The sequence below is a fragment of the Accipiter gentilis genome, chromosome 27 (assembly GCF_929443795.1).
Source record: "Accipiter gentilis chromosome 27, bAccGen1.1, whole genome shotgun sequence".
Lineage (NCBI taxonomy): Eukaryota > Metazoa > Chordata > Aves > Accipitriformes > Accipitridae > Astur > Astur gentilis.
In genome coordinates this window covers 21709439-21727154 of record NC_064906.1, presented here as the reverse complement: position 1 = coordinate 21727154, position 17716 = coordinate 21709439, and the positions used below count along the sequence as shown (strand labels likewise).

The following is a 17716-nucleotide window of genomic DNA, read 5'->3' as shown; positions in this document are numbered from 1 at the left end:
CATCTTGTGGGCCATTGCCTGGAAGCCAATTTAGTTTTTGTTGGGACAGAGTTTTCCGGGCTGTTAATTTAATGAAAGGCCTGATCTGACTTCTTACTTTTCCCGGAGCTTGATGGCTACTTCTGTGAACAGGAGCTTCAGTAATGCCTGTAGTGCCTGCATCCTCTCCTGCTTTTGGCTTAGTGGTAGGACATTTAAATAGTTCAGCCACTGACTGGGAATCTCGTGTCTCTTCTTAGAGGAGCAGACATCTTTACAACCTCCATTATATGAATTTTGGCTGCTTAGATTGTGAGCTTGTGTTGGCTAAAAATGGCAGGGTCCAAATGAGCCCTGATTTCTTTTGAAGGTGTGTGTCTGGATCCTGCTGTCTGACTGGGATGAACTGTTGCATCTTCCTTGCCAGAACAGCCTGCCATCTCACATTAGGGTTGATGGCTAAATATGCAAACTAGATCCATTGATACCTCTTAAAAAGTTGCAGTGGGAGTGATGAAGGAAACATACAGCTTATCATCATCACCTTACGTTTCTTTAACTAGACCCTGACCCAGCTGACATCCATCCATGTACGTACAAATCTGGCTGCTCTACGGGGATTGACTCCTTTGCTGTGCTCTTGCCGATTTCACACACCTGTGTAATGGAAAGAAAGAATGTGCACTAATAACATCATAGGAGAAGAGCACTGCAGTATCAAATGGTGGTCTTAACTTAGCAGCACATGGGAAAATAAGTGCTGGGTTCAGACATCAGAAGTGAAGAAGTTGAGCAATATTGTGTGGAAGATTTCTTTTGTGTAGTGCATATCCTTTTATGTCTGCCCCTGCAATTTCTGTGCTGCTGCACTTCTCTGAGATGAAAGGATTTGTGTAACTTGCAGAGGCAATCTTTGCATTTAACAAAACCGGTTCCTGTATCTTTAGTAATTCGTGTCTCTCACTTCAAATCATCTCCTTCCATCTCAACAAAGAGATGATCCCTTAAAATCATTTTGCCAGTCGCCCTGCCTGCTTTCCTGCCTTTTTCCTTCCTGCTTGCAATCCCACTAATCTGGTTTCTTCCAACATGTGGCTTCCTACTCTTTTGCCTTTGCAATGAATCACCCTTCTGTCTTCTGGTTTCCCACTCTTCCTACCCCAAAGCATCTCTGTTAGCCAGTTGTTGATTCACGAGTTGTGTAAGGGCGATGCAAATGGAAATGAGAGGGAATTAACTTCTGATAGTCAGTGATGGGATTTCCTTGTTGCAGCTTAATATATTTAGATTTACTTAGTACCTGGCTGCATTTCTAAACAGCTGTCTTTAGATGTGGTTCTAAGTTGAGTATGTGAGGTCTGCTCAGGAACGGGGTCTTACATTTGCAGCTCTGACTTGTTCATAGTTCCTGATCAACAGAATAATAACTATTATTTGGTGCACCCTTTCCTATCCTGAGTATTTCTGTGGTCCAAATTGCTATGCTATTTTAGCGTCTCAGCCTTTATTCTGTGCAAGAGCTCTGTAAGGTAAGAAAGCGATACAAGCCCATGTCCGAAATTGGGCTGAAATGCAAGGAGGGTATCTGCGTGCTGGTGAAGGGGACAATCTGTAGACCAGGCTGTGGCAGCACCTGTCTGCAGGAGGTGCCCCTTCTTTCCTCTCCATACATGGGGGCCGCACATGGCTGGCTTCAACCAGATCCCTTGGGTTTAGGTGGCAAAGTTGGGTGCTGAGTGACTTACCTACCTCCAAGGCTGTGGCTGTCCAGGAGGAGTGCGCTGGAGTAGGGACCAACGCCAGACTTGCCCTGGGTCACATCCTGGCCGGCCGTGGGAGCAGAGCTGCTCAGGGTACCAGGGGCAGGAAGGGTGTGCTCTCACAGCGACGTTTTTCTGATATTTTCTCTTAGGCTTCCCGAACGGGTACAAAATACAGTCTTTCCAAAGCAAGCTCTCTCAGTGCTTTGTTTCATAACCACCAGGGGACAATCATTAAAGGGGAAGAAAAGATAGAATTATTGATTCAGCAGCATGGAGGACAAAGCATAAACTCTCTTTTGCTCATAAAAATACTGTGATTTTTCTCAGTTGTGGCATAACTTAGGTGCATCTTAAAGTTGATAAATAATTTTTCTTAGGAAAACTTAACATCTCTGTTATTTACAGATATATTCACATAATATTAGCATCATGTTAAAGCAACCAGCAATTACAACTGTGTATTTTGTAAATTTTCACACCTCAAGATAGTAGTAATTCATTAGGACTGGTGAGTAAAGAAGTTCTTTGGTTTCCATTCTGATTTCCATGCACTACACCTGTTTTTTAGAAGTACAGCTTTTTATTTCGGTCAATGAAGCTAACAATGCATGGCAAAGGATGTTGTTAGAATTCATTGTATTTTAAAGGGATGTATGACATGTCAACAATTACAATTCATTTTTCAGCATGGATCCCTGTCACTTCTATCCCTTTAATAAAGGGTACTATTTATCTATTTTTAGGAGGCAGATTTTTGGAAACATTTTAAATAAGAAAGGTAGAAGGGGGAGAGAAGGTGGTCAGTCTTCAGTATATATTAAAGAAAGTCCTTTGTGGAACTGTTTGTTTATGTTTTAAGTAACAGTTGCACTGGGATTCGTCTCTGCTGGGTTCTTACCTTTTGTCATGTAACTCAAAGGAAATGGGTAAAAAGAGCACAACATTGCAGATACAGTCCAGAAACTGCCACAGGACCTAAGTCTCTGAGTACGAAGCTGAGCAGTTCAGATGTGACAGACCACTTAGTTGTTATTGCACAAACTTTATTCCCTTTAAGAGTATCAACTTCTGTTCCCTTTTCCTGCAGCTGACAATGTTGCTCACAGCTTGTCTGTATGAGTAAGGTTAGTGTGTATCACTTCAGCAGATTACCTTAGAGTGAGACATGTTAAGTACATCTGTACAACTGCAACAAGGGCAAACCAACTCTAGTGAACTTGGATGAGGGGCTAGAAATCTGCCTGTGTAGGCAAGCCCCTAAAGTCATAACTAAAGCAAAAAACCCCAAAGCATCTGTTTTGATGACGAACCCCCAAATGATAACAAAAAGCCAAACCAAGCCCTTATAAAACACCTAATTTTGCAAGGGGATTATATAATTGAAAGAGTTGTCACTGTCTGATGTGACAGTCTTGCTGGAATTGAATGACTCTACATTAATTTTTTTGATATAAATTGTTCTCAGTAAGTAAGATAACCCTTGATTTAACAGTATTCAGTGTATTTATTCTAGAATGGGGTGAAAAAATTGGCTGATGCTTGACTGATAATATTTTGTTGGTTTGATTGAATAATTCCTTGTAGCAGTAAGTATCTACTGGCCATGCTTGTGTACCGTATTCTTGCTAACCAGTGTTTTATAGTGACTGGAAAAATATACTGATTTAGATTGCACTTCATTGCCAAAGCAGCATTATACTGTGCTTTGGTACCACTTTAGCTTTCAATTTAGTTGAAGTCTTTAGGGCTTTTTCCATAATAATTCTCAAAATCTCTTCCTTCATTAGCATCCTGCATTTAGGATGTGTTTCAGGACACATACAACCCTGTGCATTACTGCCTGAGTTACTGTACACTTCTCAGTGACCTAACTAACCTGCCTAATAGAGGCTACAGCCCACCAATGCTGTAGTGTTTTGGCTAATTAAAATGTGCTTTTAGTTCCAGTGTTTGCAGCAGGTCTCTGATGCATTAAATTACTGGCCTGTAGCGCGTGCTTTTGGAAGTTCAGAGTCTATTTAAATTTGCATAATAGTTTTTAGGATAACTTGTTGAGGATCTTTCAACAAAGGCATTTCACACGGCTTGCTTAGTCTGAAGGGTAAGCTGACGTTTCCCAATGCGAAGAAGATGCCTTAGTGCTGAGCAGGTCTTTTACCAGGCCCCAGCAACCCCATCGAGCCCAGCAGGGTCACTGGGATGAATAAACGGCTTAAGAAAGGGAAGGATTGGCCCTGTTAACCTCAGCAGCAGAACTTTTAAGCCCCCATACTACAAGTGCTGGGGCAGGCAGCAGCTCAGCCCACTGCAGCCCACACAACGTCACACCACTGTTGTCAGTCCGTCTGTCCCCATGGTGCCTGGCAATGCTTCTGCAGTTTCTGGGAGAGAGGGAAAATCTAGCGATGCATCGGTTTGTTTTCTTAGACATGACCGCTCTTTCTGGGCTTCAGGAACAGTTTCCAAGCAAGCAGCCGATGCGTTTCCTGCATACCCCTGCTCCCATGCAGCTGCCGGCTCCCACTCTGCCACGAGCATCTCTGCAGGATGCTGCGCTGCAGGGCATGTCCTGAACCGAAGCCACCCTCCTCTCTTCCAGGCTGGCTTTAGCCCAGGCTGGTTCACTGTCAGACCTGGCCGGTCAGGGGGGAGCTGAGAGCTGTGGGAGCGTAGGCAGGCAGCTTTCTGCAAGCATAACATGGGTGAAAACCTGGTCCCAGCAGGCAGGGCCAGTGGTGGGCTGGGCAGCAGGTGAGCAGCACCAGCCGCCCGAGTGTTTCTGCTGTCTGAGACATCTGATGTGAGTTTTCCCGATGCATTCAAGCCCAGCGTCTCTCATTTCCTAATCATCTGGGTGGTGACTGAGCTGCAAGAAAGCTGAGCATAAAATTGATGCACAGCTTGCTGGCTTCTAAGTGTTGATATAATTTTCTGTAAGATACACACAATGTTCAGCTCATGTCTAATTGGTGCCGTTTCTGGGTGGAACACAATATCCCTTTACAAGTTGTAGGACTTTGGAAAATCATTTTAAGTAGACTATTCAAGTCTTTTTATATTTTCTCTGATAAAGGAAGTTGTTTGATGTAGTGTATTTTTATGGCACTTGAGCCTCCTATTTAATTGGGCCCTTTTGTGCTCTGAGGCTTTCTGTTTGGCTTATGTGGTATTGGATTGTGTAGTGTTCGATGTTCCTGTGCTTCTTTTTGTTCACTACACAAAAAGCAGATATCTGAAATTCAGCTCTCTGAATACACATGACAATCCAAGGGGACAGACAGCAGCAGCGGCAGGATTATGAACTGTTCCCTTGCTGCAAGCAGTTTCTATCTGTGCAAAAGTAACTGCAGCCCTGGTTTAGGTAGCATTTGGCATTGCCATTCCAGGGATGTTAATGTCACTGCAAAGTCCAAGGCGATAGAGAATCAGATTTGGGAAGAAGCAGTGGTGGAAAGGATCAGTCCAGTGGCCGTGATGGCTTTGTTTTGTGTTCTGTGGGATTTTTGGAAACTCCTCCAATTTCTAGGACTGGGCCCAGAAGAAAACGTTAATCAACAATGCTGCCACACATGATAAATGAAAAAGTGATACAACAGAACTCAATCATAAACAGGGCTTGTGAGTCTCATAAGCAGAATATTAAAACCCAAATCTAAGTGAAATTATAGCTTGTTTTATCTTCCAGATTAAAGCACGTGCACACACACATGCGCACACGCACAGGCACACTTAAGACTACAGCAAGTGCCGGAGCTATGATACCCACTTTGTCACAGCAGTGCCACTGGGGACATGATCACCCCATTTAGTTACAGGAGAACTCCACTGAGCTTTCTTCTGTCTGTCCACTCACAGCAGATGCTGCTGTACCCATCCTTCTAAATTAGGTGGCAAAGTGTTATTTTTAATTGTTTTGCCCTTGGCAGATTTTCTTCCAATCTGTCAGTTCCTTGTGCATCTAACAAAACATGGCCCTAACAGAGCGAGGGGTTTTATTATTCTTAAAAGCACCAAGGCTCTATCTAGCATGAACAAAACACTGCTTTCATGAAAGGTAGCACATTGCACACACTGCCTTTTTGTTACTTCCCGTAGCAGCTAGGTAAAATCACAAAATGGATGAATACCTTTATTTTTCTTCTCCCTGTCATATATATACACATTTACTGGAAGTCTGTTAGGATATTTGCCATGGTTCTCTAGCTGTCAGTATCTTAAGGCATTGAAAAACCACAGAAATAGTACATGGTTCTTCAGGGTCCCAAATTGCTCTTAAAATTGGGTCTACCTGGATCTTTCTTCTGTAATTGAAAACTCTCTTTTGGACTCGGTTCAGTAGAGTCCAAAGGTACTGAGGCGAGTAAAAGGTTGCACTGGATTGGGAGCAGTCAGAATCGTGACAGCAGCAGGGGTGATGAACTTATTTTTCTGAGAGAATGAGAGTCTGCTGTAATCCTAGTCACAGACTACTTTTGCCAGCTGGTTTTTGTGCTTTATCTTCCGAGCTGACGTTTCGCAGGAGATAGACGTATTTTATATATATCCGCATGAGAGGGAAACAAAATCAAATCAGGGAGATACAGACCCTTTAGAAGAGATTAGAGATTGGAAGGGCACAAAGTAGGCACCGATAGCATCTCTGAAGGAAGTGATTAGATTTGAGAGGGATGAGGGAGGTAATGCCTGCATCTCAAAAATCTTGCTGTTGCGGTGCTATGTGGCAGAGCAGCCTTATTTTGTCTTTACATGCCGCGTTATCACGTTTCGAAACCTGTCTCAAATATCTCAGCCGGTGCGTAAGGGACTTTGTGTCCCAGTGTGCTGGGAGGCAGGTGCAGCCACCCTTTATCCATCTCTTCTATCTATCGACATCTCTTCTGCCAGCTCAGTGTTTCATTAGTCTCTCTAGCATCTGCAATAGATCCTGGAGGAAGTCTTGAAATGTCAGAAAGAAGAAAGATCTGAAAGGTGGGAGGGAAGGGTTCACTTTTCCTGTCAAGTTCCTAAAATCACTGAACAACAGGAACACTCTTGCTGTACATGGAAGACTGTCAAGTAGCATTGCTGGAAAGTGAAACTTTCCTGTAACGCAGAAGGGCAGCAGCAGATTTGACTTGAGTGTAGTGAAACGTTTGTTTCTATAAGATTTCTATCTGGTATAGAATTCATAGTGTCATGAAAACGTCAGCTTCAACTTTTTCATCAGTGGTCACAACAGAAAGGCAAATGTCAGGAAGTAGGAGGGAAATGGGAAACAAAACAGGGAATATCATTGTGCTACTGTACAAGTCCATGGTGTTTCTACAACTTGCATGTGGTGCACAGGCACAGTCCTCACAGCCCAAAAAGGCGGTAGCAGAACTGGGAGAGGTCTGGAGAGGTCAGCAGGGATGGTGGGGATGCAGAACCTGCCTCCTCAGGCAGCAGGTGAGGTGGTGGGAGGGAAGGGAAGCATGATACAGGTCTGTAAGCTCATGAATGGCATGGCAAAGGGTGCGTGGTTGTTACTGCCTCTTCCACTATGAGGATTTGGGGATACCAAGTTTAGGTAGTGGGTGCAAAGTGTCAGACAATAACAGAAAACTGTTCTACCCTGTGTGCAAGAGCTGTGAACTTCCTTGCCACGAAGTGCTGTAAATCTATTAACTCCATCCATTAACTCAGCACACAGGAGCCATTTACAAAGTGTCTGGTTCAGAAAGTGCTGGAAGCTGGGTACATGTGTTTGCTCTGCCCCCATATACTTCCCCATACATCTTCTTTTGCCTGCTGCAGGTGCAGGGGGACCTCTGATCTCACCCAGCACAGCTATTTCTTGTATAATGTCATTGTTCTCAAGACTTCAGGATGAAGGGTAGGATCTGTCGTTTCATGTTGTAACTGTTGGAAATCTCTCCATGAAATTGGGGGGGGGGCGGGGAATGGGGGGGTAGGGGGGTGGAATCAGGGCTAAGCTAAATGTTGAGATTATGTAATTTATAAAGTGTTCTAATACCACAATGATGAATGCCATAAAACTGTCTGGGTAGACGGGACTGCTGTCAGGTACCTTGGAAGTGACCTGTTTGACTGCTGCAAGGAGCTATTAAAAGGGTAGCTATTAGGGAGTTTAGTACAAACCAGAGCCCAAAGCAGTCTTACATCAAAGTGTTACATTACAGAGGTTGTCACTGTAGTTCTAATTGGCGAAAATTTGCCGTGACTTATTCTCCAGGCAAACACATTAACTTGCAGTTGAACAGATTTCTTTGTCCATAATTTGTTTCAACACATGATGAAAACAGTTGATTAAAACACAGTTTACCAAATTGCTGTATCTTGTATTTTTTTAACTGATCAAAACACGTGCCCGTGCAAAAGCAGGGGCAGGCTGCAGAGGAAATAGGCACAGCTCTGTAGCGTACAGCTGTGGTTTTGTGGAAGGAGAGGAGGAGAAGCTTCAGAGAGCCTCTTGCAAGGCTGTCAAGGTTACAGGTGCTATTGCTTCTGTAGGTGAGTGGCTTGGGCATTCTCTGCTGATAATTGGTATTTGCTGTTTCTTCCAAGATAACAAAATTTGCATTTTAATTAGATTGTTGCATTTGTCAACACTGAAGCATAACATGTCATTGGAAGCTTTTCACAGGTCCAGCATAAGGACTTTGAAAAAAATCTCAGTAGCAGCATTTACCCCAATAATATTTTTAAACTTTTTTAGTTTTTAAGCATTTAAGAGGTGAGGATCCCATTATAAACTCTCAATGAATTAACCACCATGGGCTGTAGTCCTTCACAAACTTCTCCAACATGGGTCCTTCCCACAGGCTGCAGTTCTTCACACAGTGCTCCAGCGTGGGTCCCTTCCTTGGGCTGCAGTCCTTCAGGCACAGATCGCTCCAGCATGGGTCCCCCGCGGGGTCACAAATCCTGCCAGCAAACCTGCTCCAGCACAGGCTCCTCTCTCCACGGGGCCACAGGTCCTGCCGGGAGCCTGCTCCAGCGTGGCTTCCCACGGGGTCTCAGCCTCCTTCGGGCATCCCCCTGCTCCAGCGTGGGGTCCTCTCTCCCCAGGCTGCAGGTGGAGATCTGCTCCACCGTGGACCTCCCTGGGCTGCAGGGGGACAGCCTGCCTCACCGTGGTCTTCCCCACGGGCTGCAGGGGAATGTCTGCTCCGGCGTCTGGAGCATCTCCTCCGATCCTTCTGCACTGACCTGGCGTTCTGCGGGGTTCTTTCTCCCACATATTCTCACTCTTCTGTCCGACTGCAGGTTTGGGGTTTTTTGCACAGCAACTTTTTCCCCTTCTTAAATCTGTTATCCTGGAGGCGCTACCACCATCATCAGTGGACTCACTGTTGTGTTAAAGGGTGAAGGAATTTGGCAGAAAATAAAACCCCTTGCATTCCAGCTTATCCTCGGATGTCAGAGGATCTGGGGGCGGCTAGGTTTAATTTCTGAGTGATGTCCAATTCAATGCTCTTAAGTCCGGTCGTGTAACTATCACAATGATGGATGCACTTAATAGTGTACCGCACTCTCAGCTTAGCCATGTTCAACGCACAAGAATTACCAGACTTAAGGAGTTTGGTTGCGTTAATGAACTATCATGACTAGATTAATGAGCAGCGCAGTTTATTAAAGCAACAGTACATGTTTTTTTGAATTGCCGGTGATAAATACACTGTCTGCAAAGCACGTGCAAATGGTAATTCAATTGACTACAAGCACATTAAATTATGAAAGAAAAGAGCTCTAAAGAATTCTGAGTTTCCCAGGGAAGCGCTCGGTATAACTGAGGGTTCGAATCTCACCCATAGGCATCCTATAGGGGGGGAAGAGAGGTTCAGCCTGTCGACTGATCCCAGAAGTCAGTGATGTCCTCCTGACTTGTCTATGATGGTATCTTCCCTAACAGTCCTCCTCTCTTAAGCACTTTTATACTATTTTCTTATTTTTAGGTGGAGCTTGAGCGGCTGTAGTCATACATACCTTTCCTTTGATCGGTATAAAGTTCTCTCGCTTTGCTTTTAAAGGTATATGCTAGAGAAAATTCAGAGTGCATGCACCATGGAGGGGTGGTCGCACCTTGGAGGTGGGTAACTTTTGGAATGGAGGTGTGTTTTGGTATTATAATGAGCAAAGTTCACCCAAAGGACCTGCTGTTGCGTGTCAGTACCCCAGAAGTGGGCACATGTGATATAAACCAGAAGTGTAGGGCATTAGCTCGACAGAACCCCTGTTATTTTACCTCCTTGCTTCAGTGGCTTCAATGCAGGGACCAACTGTTCTCAGTCCTGCCATTCCGGTTCCCTATCCTTGCGATCACAGAGCCTGGCCGTGGCATCTTGGCTCCGCTCCGCCCTCTGCATTGCTTTTCAGAGTCAGCATACCAAGCTCTCCTGGTGTTGCTGACATCTAAAGTTGCAGGTTCTGTTGCTTAGGGAGCTACCATGGAACTGTTTCTTTACGTGTCCACTGCGTTCCACCCTGGAGGTTCACCTTGCCTTGGGGGACGGGTGTCATACCGGTAAGTCACCTCCAGCTATCATTCCACACTTGGCCTTGGCCAGCAGCAGGTCCATATTGGAGCCGGCTGGCATTGGCTCCATCAGACATAGGGGAAGCTTCTAGCAGCTTCTCACAGAAGCCACCCCTGTAGCCCCCCCACTACCAAAACCTTGCCATGTAAACCCAATACATATGCCTTCCTAGTTCCTTAGATCCCAGTATAAATGTTGCTTTTGGAAGCTGGAATTCACTGTTTCGGATGTGGGGAAGCTGGGAGCTGCATGACAATCTGGTGCTCAGTGTGAGAACTGAGGATTTGCACTGAACTTGCTGCTTCAAGACATCGCTGAGATGGCAGGAACTGTGCCTTAGCGCTAGAAAAGAAATCTCTGCTGATACCAGCATGATACAGCTCAAGCGGAGTCTGACAGTGCCAGCATATACTTTAGGAAAACAAATGATGTCATGGTAGATTTCAAGCTGCACTCGGAATTGGTACAGTATGTCATATTAAATTTTCTGCCAGATTTAAGAGTGATATGGCCAGATTTTCATCCACTGTGAAGATGTGCAGCACCGCTGACTTCCTTAGAGCTATGTAAGTGTATACGGTTGGGGATGGGGCCCAGGAAGTTTATACTGGAGATCAAACAAGCTCAAGCAAGCCACTGCTGCAATGAATGAGTGCCAGCTGCTAAAGTCGGGCACAGTAGTGGTGTCACCAAGCAGGAGCTCAGAAAGCAGGCAGCCTGCTTTGTAGACCAAGGAGAAGAGATTCACTGCTCCTGCAACAGCAACATCTAGTCAGAAAGCCCACCGCTGCTTTGGAGTTGGAACAGCCCCAATTTACTTGGAAATGCTTCTCATGTGCTAAGTGAGTTAATTTTGCAAACTTCTTAAAAACTCAAAAATGTCTCGCCCTTTGTGATGGGAAGCTGAAAATCTTGCTAAATCAATATAAACTGCCCAGTTTTAAGTAAAGCAGTAGTTTCAGCAAATGCCATGCCTTCCAGGCAGCAAATCCACTCTGAATGTGGAGGAGACATGTGCTTCTGCCTTCCTCTGCTAAGGGAGAGTGAGGAAATGTCTTGAGTCTTGAGTCTAACACCAGCCTCTGTGTGCCCACGCTGCTTCCTCGCCCCACTGTCTGCTTAAAATCTTCGATGTCTTCATTTCCCCACTGTCCTTTTAGGCAGATGGAGAATTGGATCATTAGCTGCTTCATCAGCACCGTCCATCTGACTGGCAGGGGCTGGGGATGCTGGAGGTGCAGCTGCAGCCAGGGCAGCCCCACAGCGAGGGTCCCACCGCTGCCACCCCACGTATCCCCCATCACTGCAAGCTGGTCACCTCTGACCAGTCCAGCTGTCTAAGTCTGGTTTCTGTGACTGCTTCTCAGAGGAATGGGAAAGGGATGAGCATCACCTGCTTGGTGGTAAGGGAGCCACAAAACACCAAGAGCCAGGACTAGCTCATACAGCTTCAAAATTGAATGACGTTTGGGGTGAAGCTTGGGGTTTTTTTCCCTAGAAGGAGTCTGAGGGTTTGGAAAAATGATAAAAGGAGAGCTGTGGAATTGGCCCATGTTTGGACACTGTATTGTACTGACATTTATGTGCATGGGGTTGCAGTAATACAGTCAGTTCAGCCTTTTCATTTATGACCTTTTCTGTAACATTAACCACAATATTGTGCGCACATGATATTGCAAAGAAAAAGATGAGGCAAGGATGCCAGTTGACTATTGCCAGTCTAAGTACTATGTAGGATTTGCAGTTACAGTAATGATGGGAGCAAATGCATAACAAGAAAATAGGCGATTTTCTATAGAAAAGTTGCGTGATACTAAAAAATATTTGTTGCTGTCATTTATTTTTGTAGGGTCCCTTTCTCAAGTAGATGGTTATTGCTCTTCTGTAGATTTACCAAAGCAATGACTTTCCCCAATATTAAATAGTTTAACGATTTAGGGCTAACTTGTTGTATCTTCACATTTAATAACTTTCTGATGTAAGAAGGACTCATCATGCGTGGCATTAAGGTGCTGCTAATTGTGAATGGAGGCATTTACATTCTGAATCCTAGTGAATTATATTATGTGTGTTGCACTGTTTTTACTTCATTCCCTGGTCGGTTTTTATAACCAAGTATAGCCTGTAACATTTACTTTACCAGAATGAAATAAATCCTGCACAGGGGATTGACATCACTTTTGTTCCTCTTGTGCCTTTTACACAGTGTTTAAATTTCAAGTGGTCTTGGAGGCTTCATACAGATTCTCCATGGAAATGCTTTTAATATTTCAACTCTCTGTATCATATAGCTTTGTAAATCATGGGGCTGTTACAGGCCAGCATGCAGAACATTCAGGTATCTTTACCTAATGTGCAGGTGAAGCCCTCTTGGGATGAAAGTTTATTAGGTACAAGAAGAATACCATATTTAACTGAAACAGAATTACATATATTAGAGTTCAATTCTTGTAAAGTCCCACCGAGGACAGCATAGTTCTTCAATAACGCTTCTTCATCATCAGTTGAAAGCTAGGGCACCTCCCAGTGTGCGGTGGGATGCAGGAGCATGTCTTCCACCTTGAAGTCCTCCTTCCTGTGTTGTGCAGCCCAGCGATCCTTTGCATGGACAGACTGAGGGGGCTGCAAACACAAAAGTATCACAGTAACGTTAGGCTAGTAAGGCAGGTAATTTTACATGAGATACACTGTATTTTGCTATCTGTTCTGCATCCAAAGCCTGGAATGGGCAAGAAGCCACCCAAAACTATGGAAGAAGCCACATATTAGAGATACTTGTCAACAGTCAGTCCTAACACAAAATACTGGCTTAAATATTCAGAGGATTAATGGGTACAACTTGCTGAAGCTAATTTCTGCAAGTCTTGCAGGTCTCTTCTTAGAGGGTAATTCTTCAGTGAGGAAAGGCCTTCCTTATTGTCAATTTGGCATCTTATTCTCAAGCTTCTGTATCAGTACACAAACATATAACCTGATCCAAAGAGATAACTATCAAAACTGGCTTGTGAACTACTTAGTTTGTGCTTTAAAATGTGCAGTGTGCCCCTACCTTTGGTTTTCAGAGGAAGCACTTAAAAAAATAAATAAATTTCTTTAGAAGAAGAAGCCATACTGTTTGGCTTAGGTCTTAGAGTAGACCTCGGCAATGGAAGACTGAGCCTCATCTGTGATTTATTTACTTGTGTGGCAAACAGGTTGGCAGTCAGTAAGTGGTTTGCACATCCATATTCTTTAAAGATTTTGAGCTGCATCAGATCAATGTATGCTGGCCCCTACTGCACATTGGACAGTGGTACCAAAGTGCTGTTGAGTGGCCAGGCTCTGCCTAAGCAGCTGGTTTGTGTGCTTAGTAAATGGAAGGGACGAGTTCCCCTGAGGACATGACAGTTTATAGGTAGGATATGACTGGTAGGGTTTAGTGCTGCTTTACAAGTGTGTGTGGATTTTCAATGCAGAAACAGACTTCTTTTTAACAGAACTGTAGATAATACAGCATTCGTAGCCTTCTGCAGCAGAGAGATGTGAGGATGTCACCTTTTGAAAGAACCAGATTTGTCTTGTGAATGTTGTGCTGGTGGGTTGTTCTCCTGCCTCATCCTTGGAAATGAAGTTATTTTGGTGTACTGTGAATAGGGGTGTTTGTAGACTTGCTGACTTACATAAAATGGAATATTTCATTTTATACACGAAAAGAGTCTTCATTCAGAAGAGGCTGGAGCTATTCCATTCTACCAGAAAAGGACTATTTTCTCATGAAACAGAAAATAAACTGATACTTTGATTACTATACAAAATACAATGCTTGTTTCCAATGGAAAAAAAGTAATAACATTTCTAGTATCGGCTCTCTAGTAGTCTACAGTAGCACTGTTGCATTATCAGTAACTGGCTTTTTCTCCAGCTTAAATCTGTATTCATCTGTGTCGTCAGTTTGTGCCCAGGTCTCTGTCACAGTTGCATGTTTCACAGAAAAGCTTTATCACACGTTCCGCTGTGGAGGGCAGGACAGTCTGTACTGAAAATGTCCAGCCACATTGGAGGGCAGGGTCCTTGCTGTCTCTGCTGCTTTTATGCCTTGTGCGCCTGCTCACGTTTGTTTAATGTGCCCAGCATTTCTCACTCCATGTTAGGTTTTCCGTGCTCAAGACTAAAACTGAACTATGCTGGATTACATTGTGCTATGGGTATCGCATAATAAACTCTTTCCTTTTTTTAGGCCCGAACTGCTTTGCAGAAACCATTGTCATTCCAGCAGGCCGGGAGGTGAAAACTGATGAATGCACTATATGTCATTGTACTTACGAAGAAGGCACTTGGAGAATTGAACGGCAAGCTATGTGCACTAGACATGAATGCAAACAAATATAGGAAATCTACAAATCTAAGTACTTTTTGTGGTTTTTATAAAATATCTCACAGTATTGAGTACCCTAGATGACCCAGGGAAATCTGAATGAGAAGATTCTGGTGAGGAGCAAAGAATAAAATATTGATATTTTGTTTTTCAAAGTAACATAATACTGCAAGGCAAAGAAATGCATATATTTAAAACGTTTGGACATAAGAATACCTGTCTTAATAAATGTGTTATTTTCACAGTGAGTACACTAAAATACACTCTATAAAATATTCTATGTATTTCTATAATACCATTATAGAGCTTAAAAATAAATGTTTTATATAGACAATACAGATTAAAGTACTGTATCATTGCCTGTCCTGTTGTATACATGCACCATGGCTAAAACATTACATTTCTGTTCTAGTTTCACCATATGAGGGTTTTCTTGGGGTTTTTTTGGTTTGAGGTTTTTTTGCTTATTTTTGGTTTAGTGGGTCAGGAAAGATCCAGCATATGACAAAACTTTGTTGTTCTTGCTCGTGAAAAAAAGGAGTAGAATATGCTTTCAGAGAACATATGCTCATTTATGAGTACTGCTGTAGTGTAGAGGTTGGTCAGCTCCTTTTAGTTCTACTGGTGCTTATCTACTGGTCCACAGCTGACATAACTTGTAGCACTAGGTAATACAAAACTGGTCTCTCATAGCTGTTGTTATAAAAGTTTAATCAGACAAAATCAAGTCCTAATATTCAGTTCAGACATAACACATTTGTCCTGGGTTCAAGTTCAACATTTCAGCAGGACAAATTCCTCTGTGAAGTAAACAACATAGCATCACCCAGCTGGTGGAAATGATGGTAACTAACCACATGGCATCGTTAATGTAACACATAATGAATGTGGAGAAGTGTAGCTTAAAAGGGCTAGAGCAGCCAAACAAGCCTCCACTGATGTGGCTCCACGTTGCTAATGCACAGGTAGGACAGTTGGTTAGTAGCTGTACCATTTCCTAGATCCTGCTCTTGCCACCTTGCTGGTGCTGGTTCAACTTTTTGGTTCCTTCTGGTGGTCCGTATGGGGTCTGTCACACTCTGTGTTGGGGAGAAAGGTTTTGAACTAGCTCTTTGAATCCATGAAAGGATTTCTAGCACAGAAGCTGACCCTGACTACATGTGAGCTGAATCACATCTCTGTGCTTCAGCCATGAGCAGCCTTTGCTTAGATTCATTTTAAGTTTAGTTTATCACCAACTACTACATTACATCTGTTTTGAATACCTGTTAAGGCAGCGGTTCAAGAAAACACTTAAATATGGGCTTACCTTTAAGCTTTTGCTAGAGGGAAGACTTAATGAATCAGTATCTAAAACCAGAAAACTGTTGCTTAAATTCCCACCTACCCTTTGCTAATCTACTCTGGTGGTGTAACTTGGTTACCAGGTTTGCATCTGTATGAAGTATGATTTTCTGGTTCTTCTGAAGACCATAGGACTTATGCCAGTGACTTCAGTGGATTCCAGGTATCACCTGATGTCTGTATTTTGAGCATGGGTCTGTCTTACCACTGGGTTTTATTTGCCCCAGTGATGGTACGGAAGAGGAGTGACAGAATCGGAAATCAAGGAGCTGTCTCTTGCACAGACAGTCCTGTGGCAAAGTCATGCATGGTATTAGTCTAGTCACAAGAAGAACAGGAGACAGAAAGACAGATTATTGGATTTAAATAGCTTTAAATCATACAAAAATCAAGTTAATAACTTTCCCTGAAGTGGATGTGCACATATGTAAACATTGTACTGGAAATGCTGTTTTGCAGTAACTGGAATTCTAGTAGGGATACAGGAAATACTGTGTGGGTTGTTGCTCAGTTTGCTGGTGGTAGTGGAGGGGTGACACAGAGTACAGATTATTTTTTTTTTTTCCTTAGAAGAGGGGAAGAAGTGTTTTCATGTCTCATTTGTACCTAGCCCGTAAGTACACTTCCAGATACAAACATAAATACTTGACTTTGCCATTTTATAAAAAGAGTACCTCATTTGTTGTATACCTCTCATTAACACAGTGAGATGCTGCTTATTTGGGAGTAAAGTAAGTATGATTTGGCTAAAAATTGTATTATTTTTAGTATCCATTTCATAAGATTCAGTAGTCATATGACAGAAAGCTAGCTCCTAAATCAGTAGGACCCATGCCTCATGGCTATATAGGCTTCTGCTTGCTGAAATCAAGTTACTGCACAGCTCTGAGAAAGTGCCGTGAGTGCCAGTGGTCTTCCATGCGTGTCTCCTGAAGACGGAGTGGAAGCGCCCATGTAGGAAGCGGCTGTGCGACATGAGTAAGAACAGAGAAGGTGGACTTGCAACTCGGTGTAGGGTTGCCTTTCCAGATAGGCTGCTTAGTGTCTCTTTAAGAGACGTGTTTTCAGTGAAATTTTGAGAGGCTTAGAATTTGTGTCTTTCAATGTATGGCCATAATGTTTAAAGTTTTTGGAAATCTCACCTCGGACTAGTTGCCCTTTGCTTCTCCTTCACTGGAGGTTCTTGTGAAGCCTTATACTTTTTCCCAGGGCTTGAATTTCTGTTCTTTTGGGAAATTCTGTCTTTATTGAAGTAGTCAGTGCAAAGTTAAAGGATATTTTAGTGTATATTTCTAGTGTAGCTTTTGTAAGTGTTTTCTATTGCACATTTTTTTCCAAAATATTTTTCCGTCTTTCAGTCCTGGTACCAACATATTAATGTCATCTTTACTGTAGTAATAGGTTGGTCCTTTCCCATTTTGTATGGAATTTCCTAGGCAAATTCACCTTGACACCCAGCTCTGTGGGTGGTTTCTTAAAGAGAGTATGTTTTGAGATAGAGCTAGCTATCTTTTTGAGAAATAAACTTCAATTCTTTTGACATCCTTTTTTTTTTTTTTTTTTTTTTTTTTTTTTTTTAAATGTAGTGAGGTAGGAGTCATAATGAGCTTTGGGCCTTCTTTATGCTGAGATCACTGGCCACATCCAACTTTGGCCTGTGGTAATACCATGAGAGCTCTTTGGTTGAGATGGGGAAATGGGCTGAGTGACTATTCTTGGGCAGATTGCACCAGCCTCACCCAATTGTGGAACCACCG

The 17716-nt window shown here is 43.2% G+C and overlaps 1 protein-coding gene across 1 annotated transcript in view; it reads left to right on the top strand.

Annotated features, from left to right (window-relative positions):
• Positions 1-14935, top strand: part of VWC2 (von Willebrand factor C domain containing 2) — a 54846-nt gene extending 39911 nt beyond the window's left edge. The window contains exon 4 of the mRNA XM_049830457.1: positions 14478-14935. Within this exon, the coding sequence (XP_049686414.1) occupies positions 14478-14629 (152 nt within the window). The 3' untranslated portion in view covers positions 14630-14935. The remainder of the gene's footprint in view (positions 1-14477) is intronic.
• The last annotated feature ends 2781 nt before the right edge of the window (positions 14936-17716 follow it).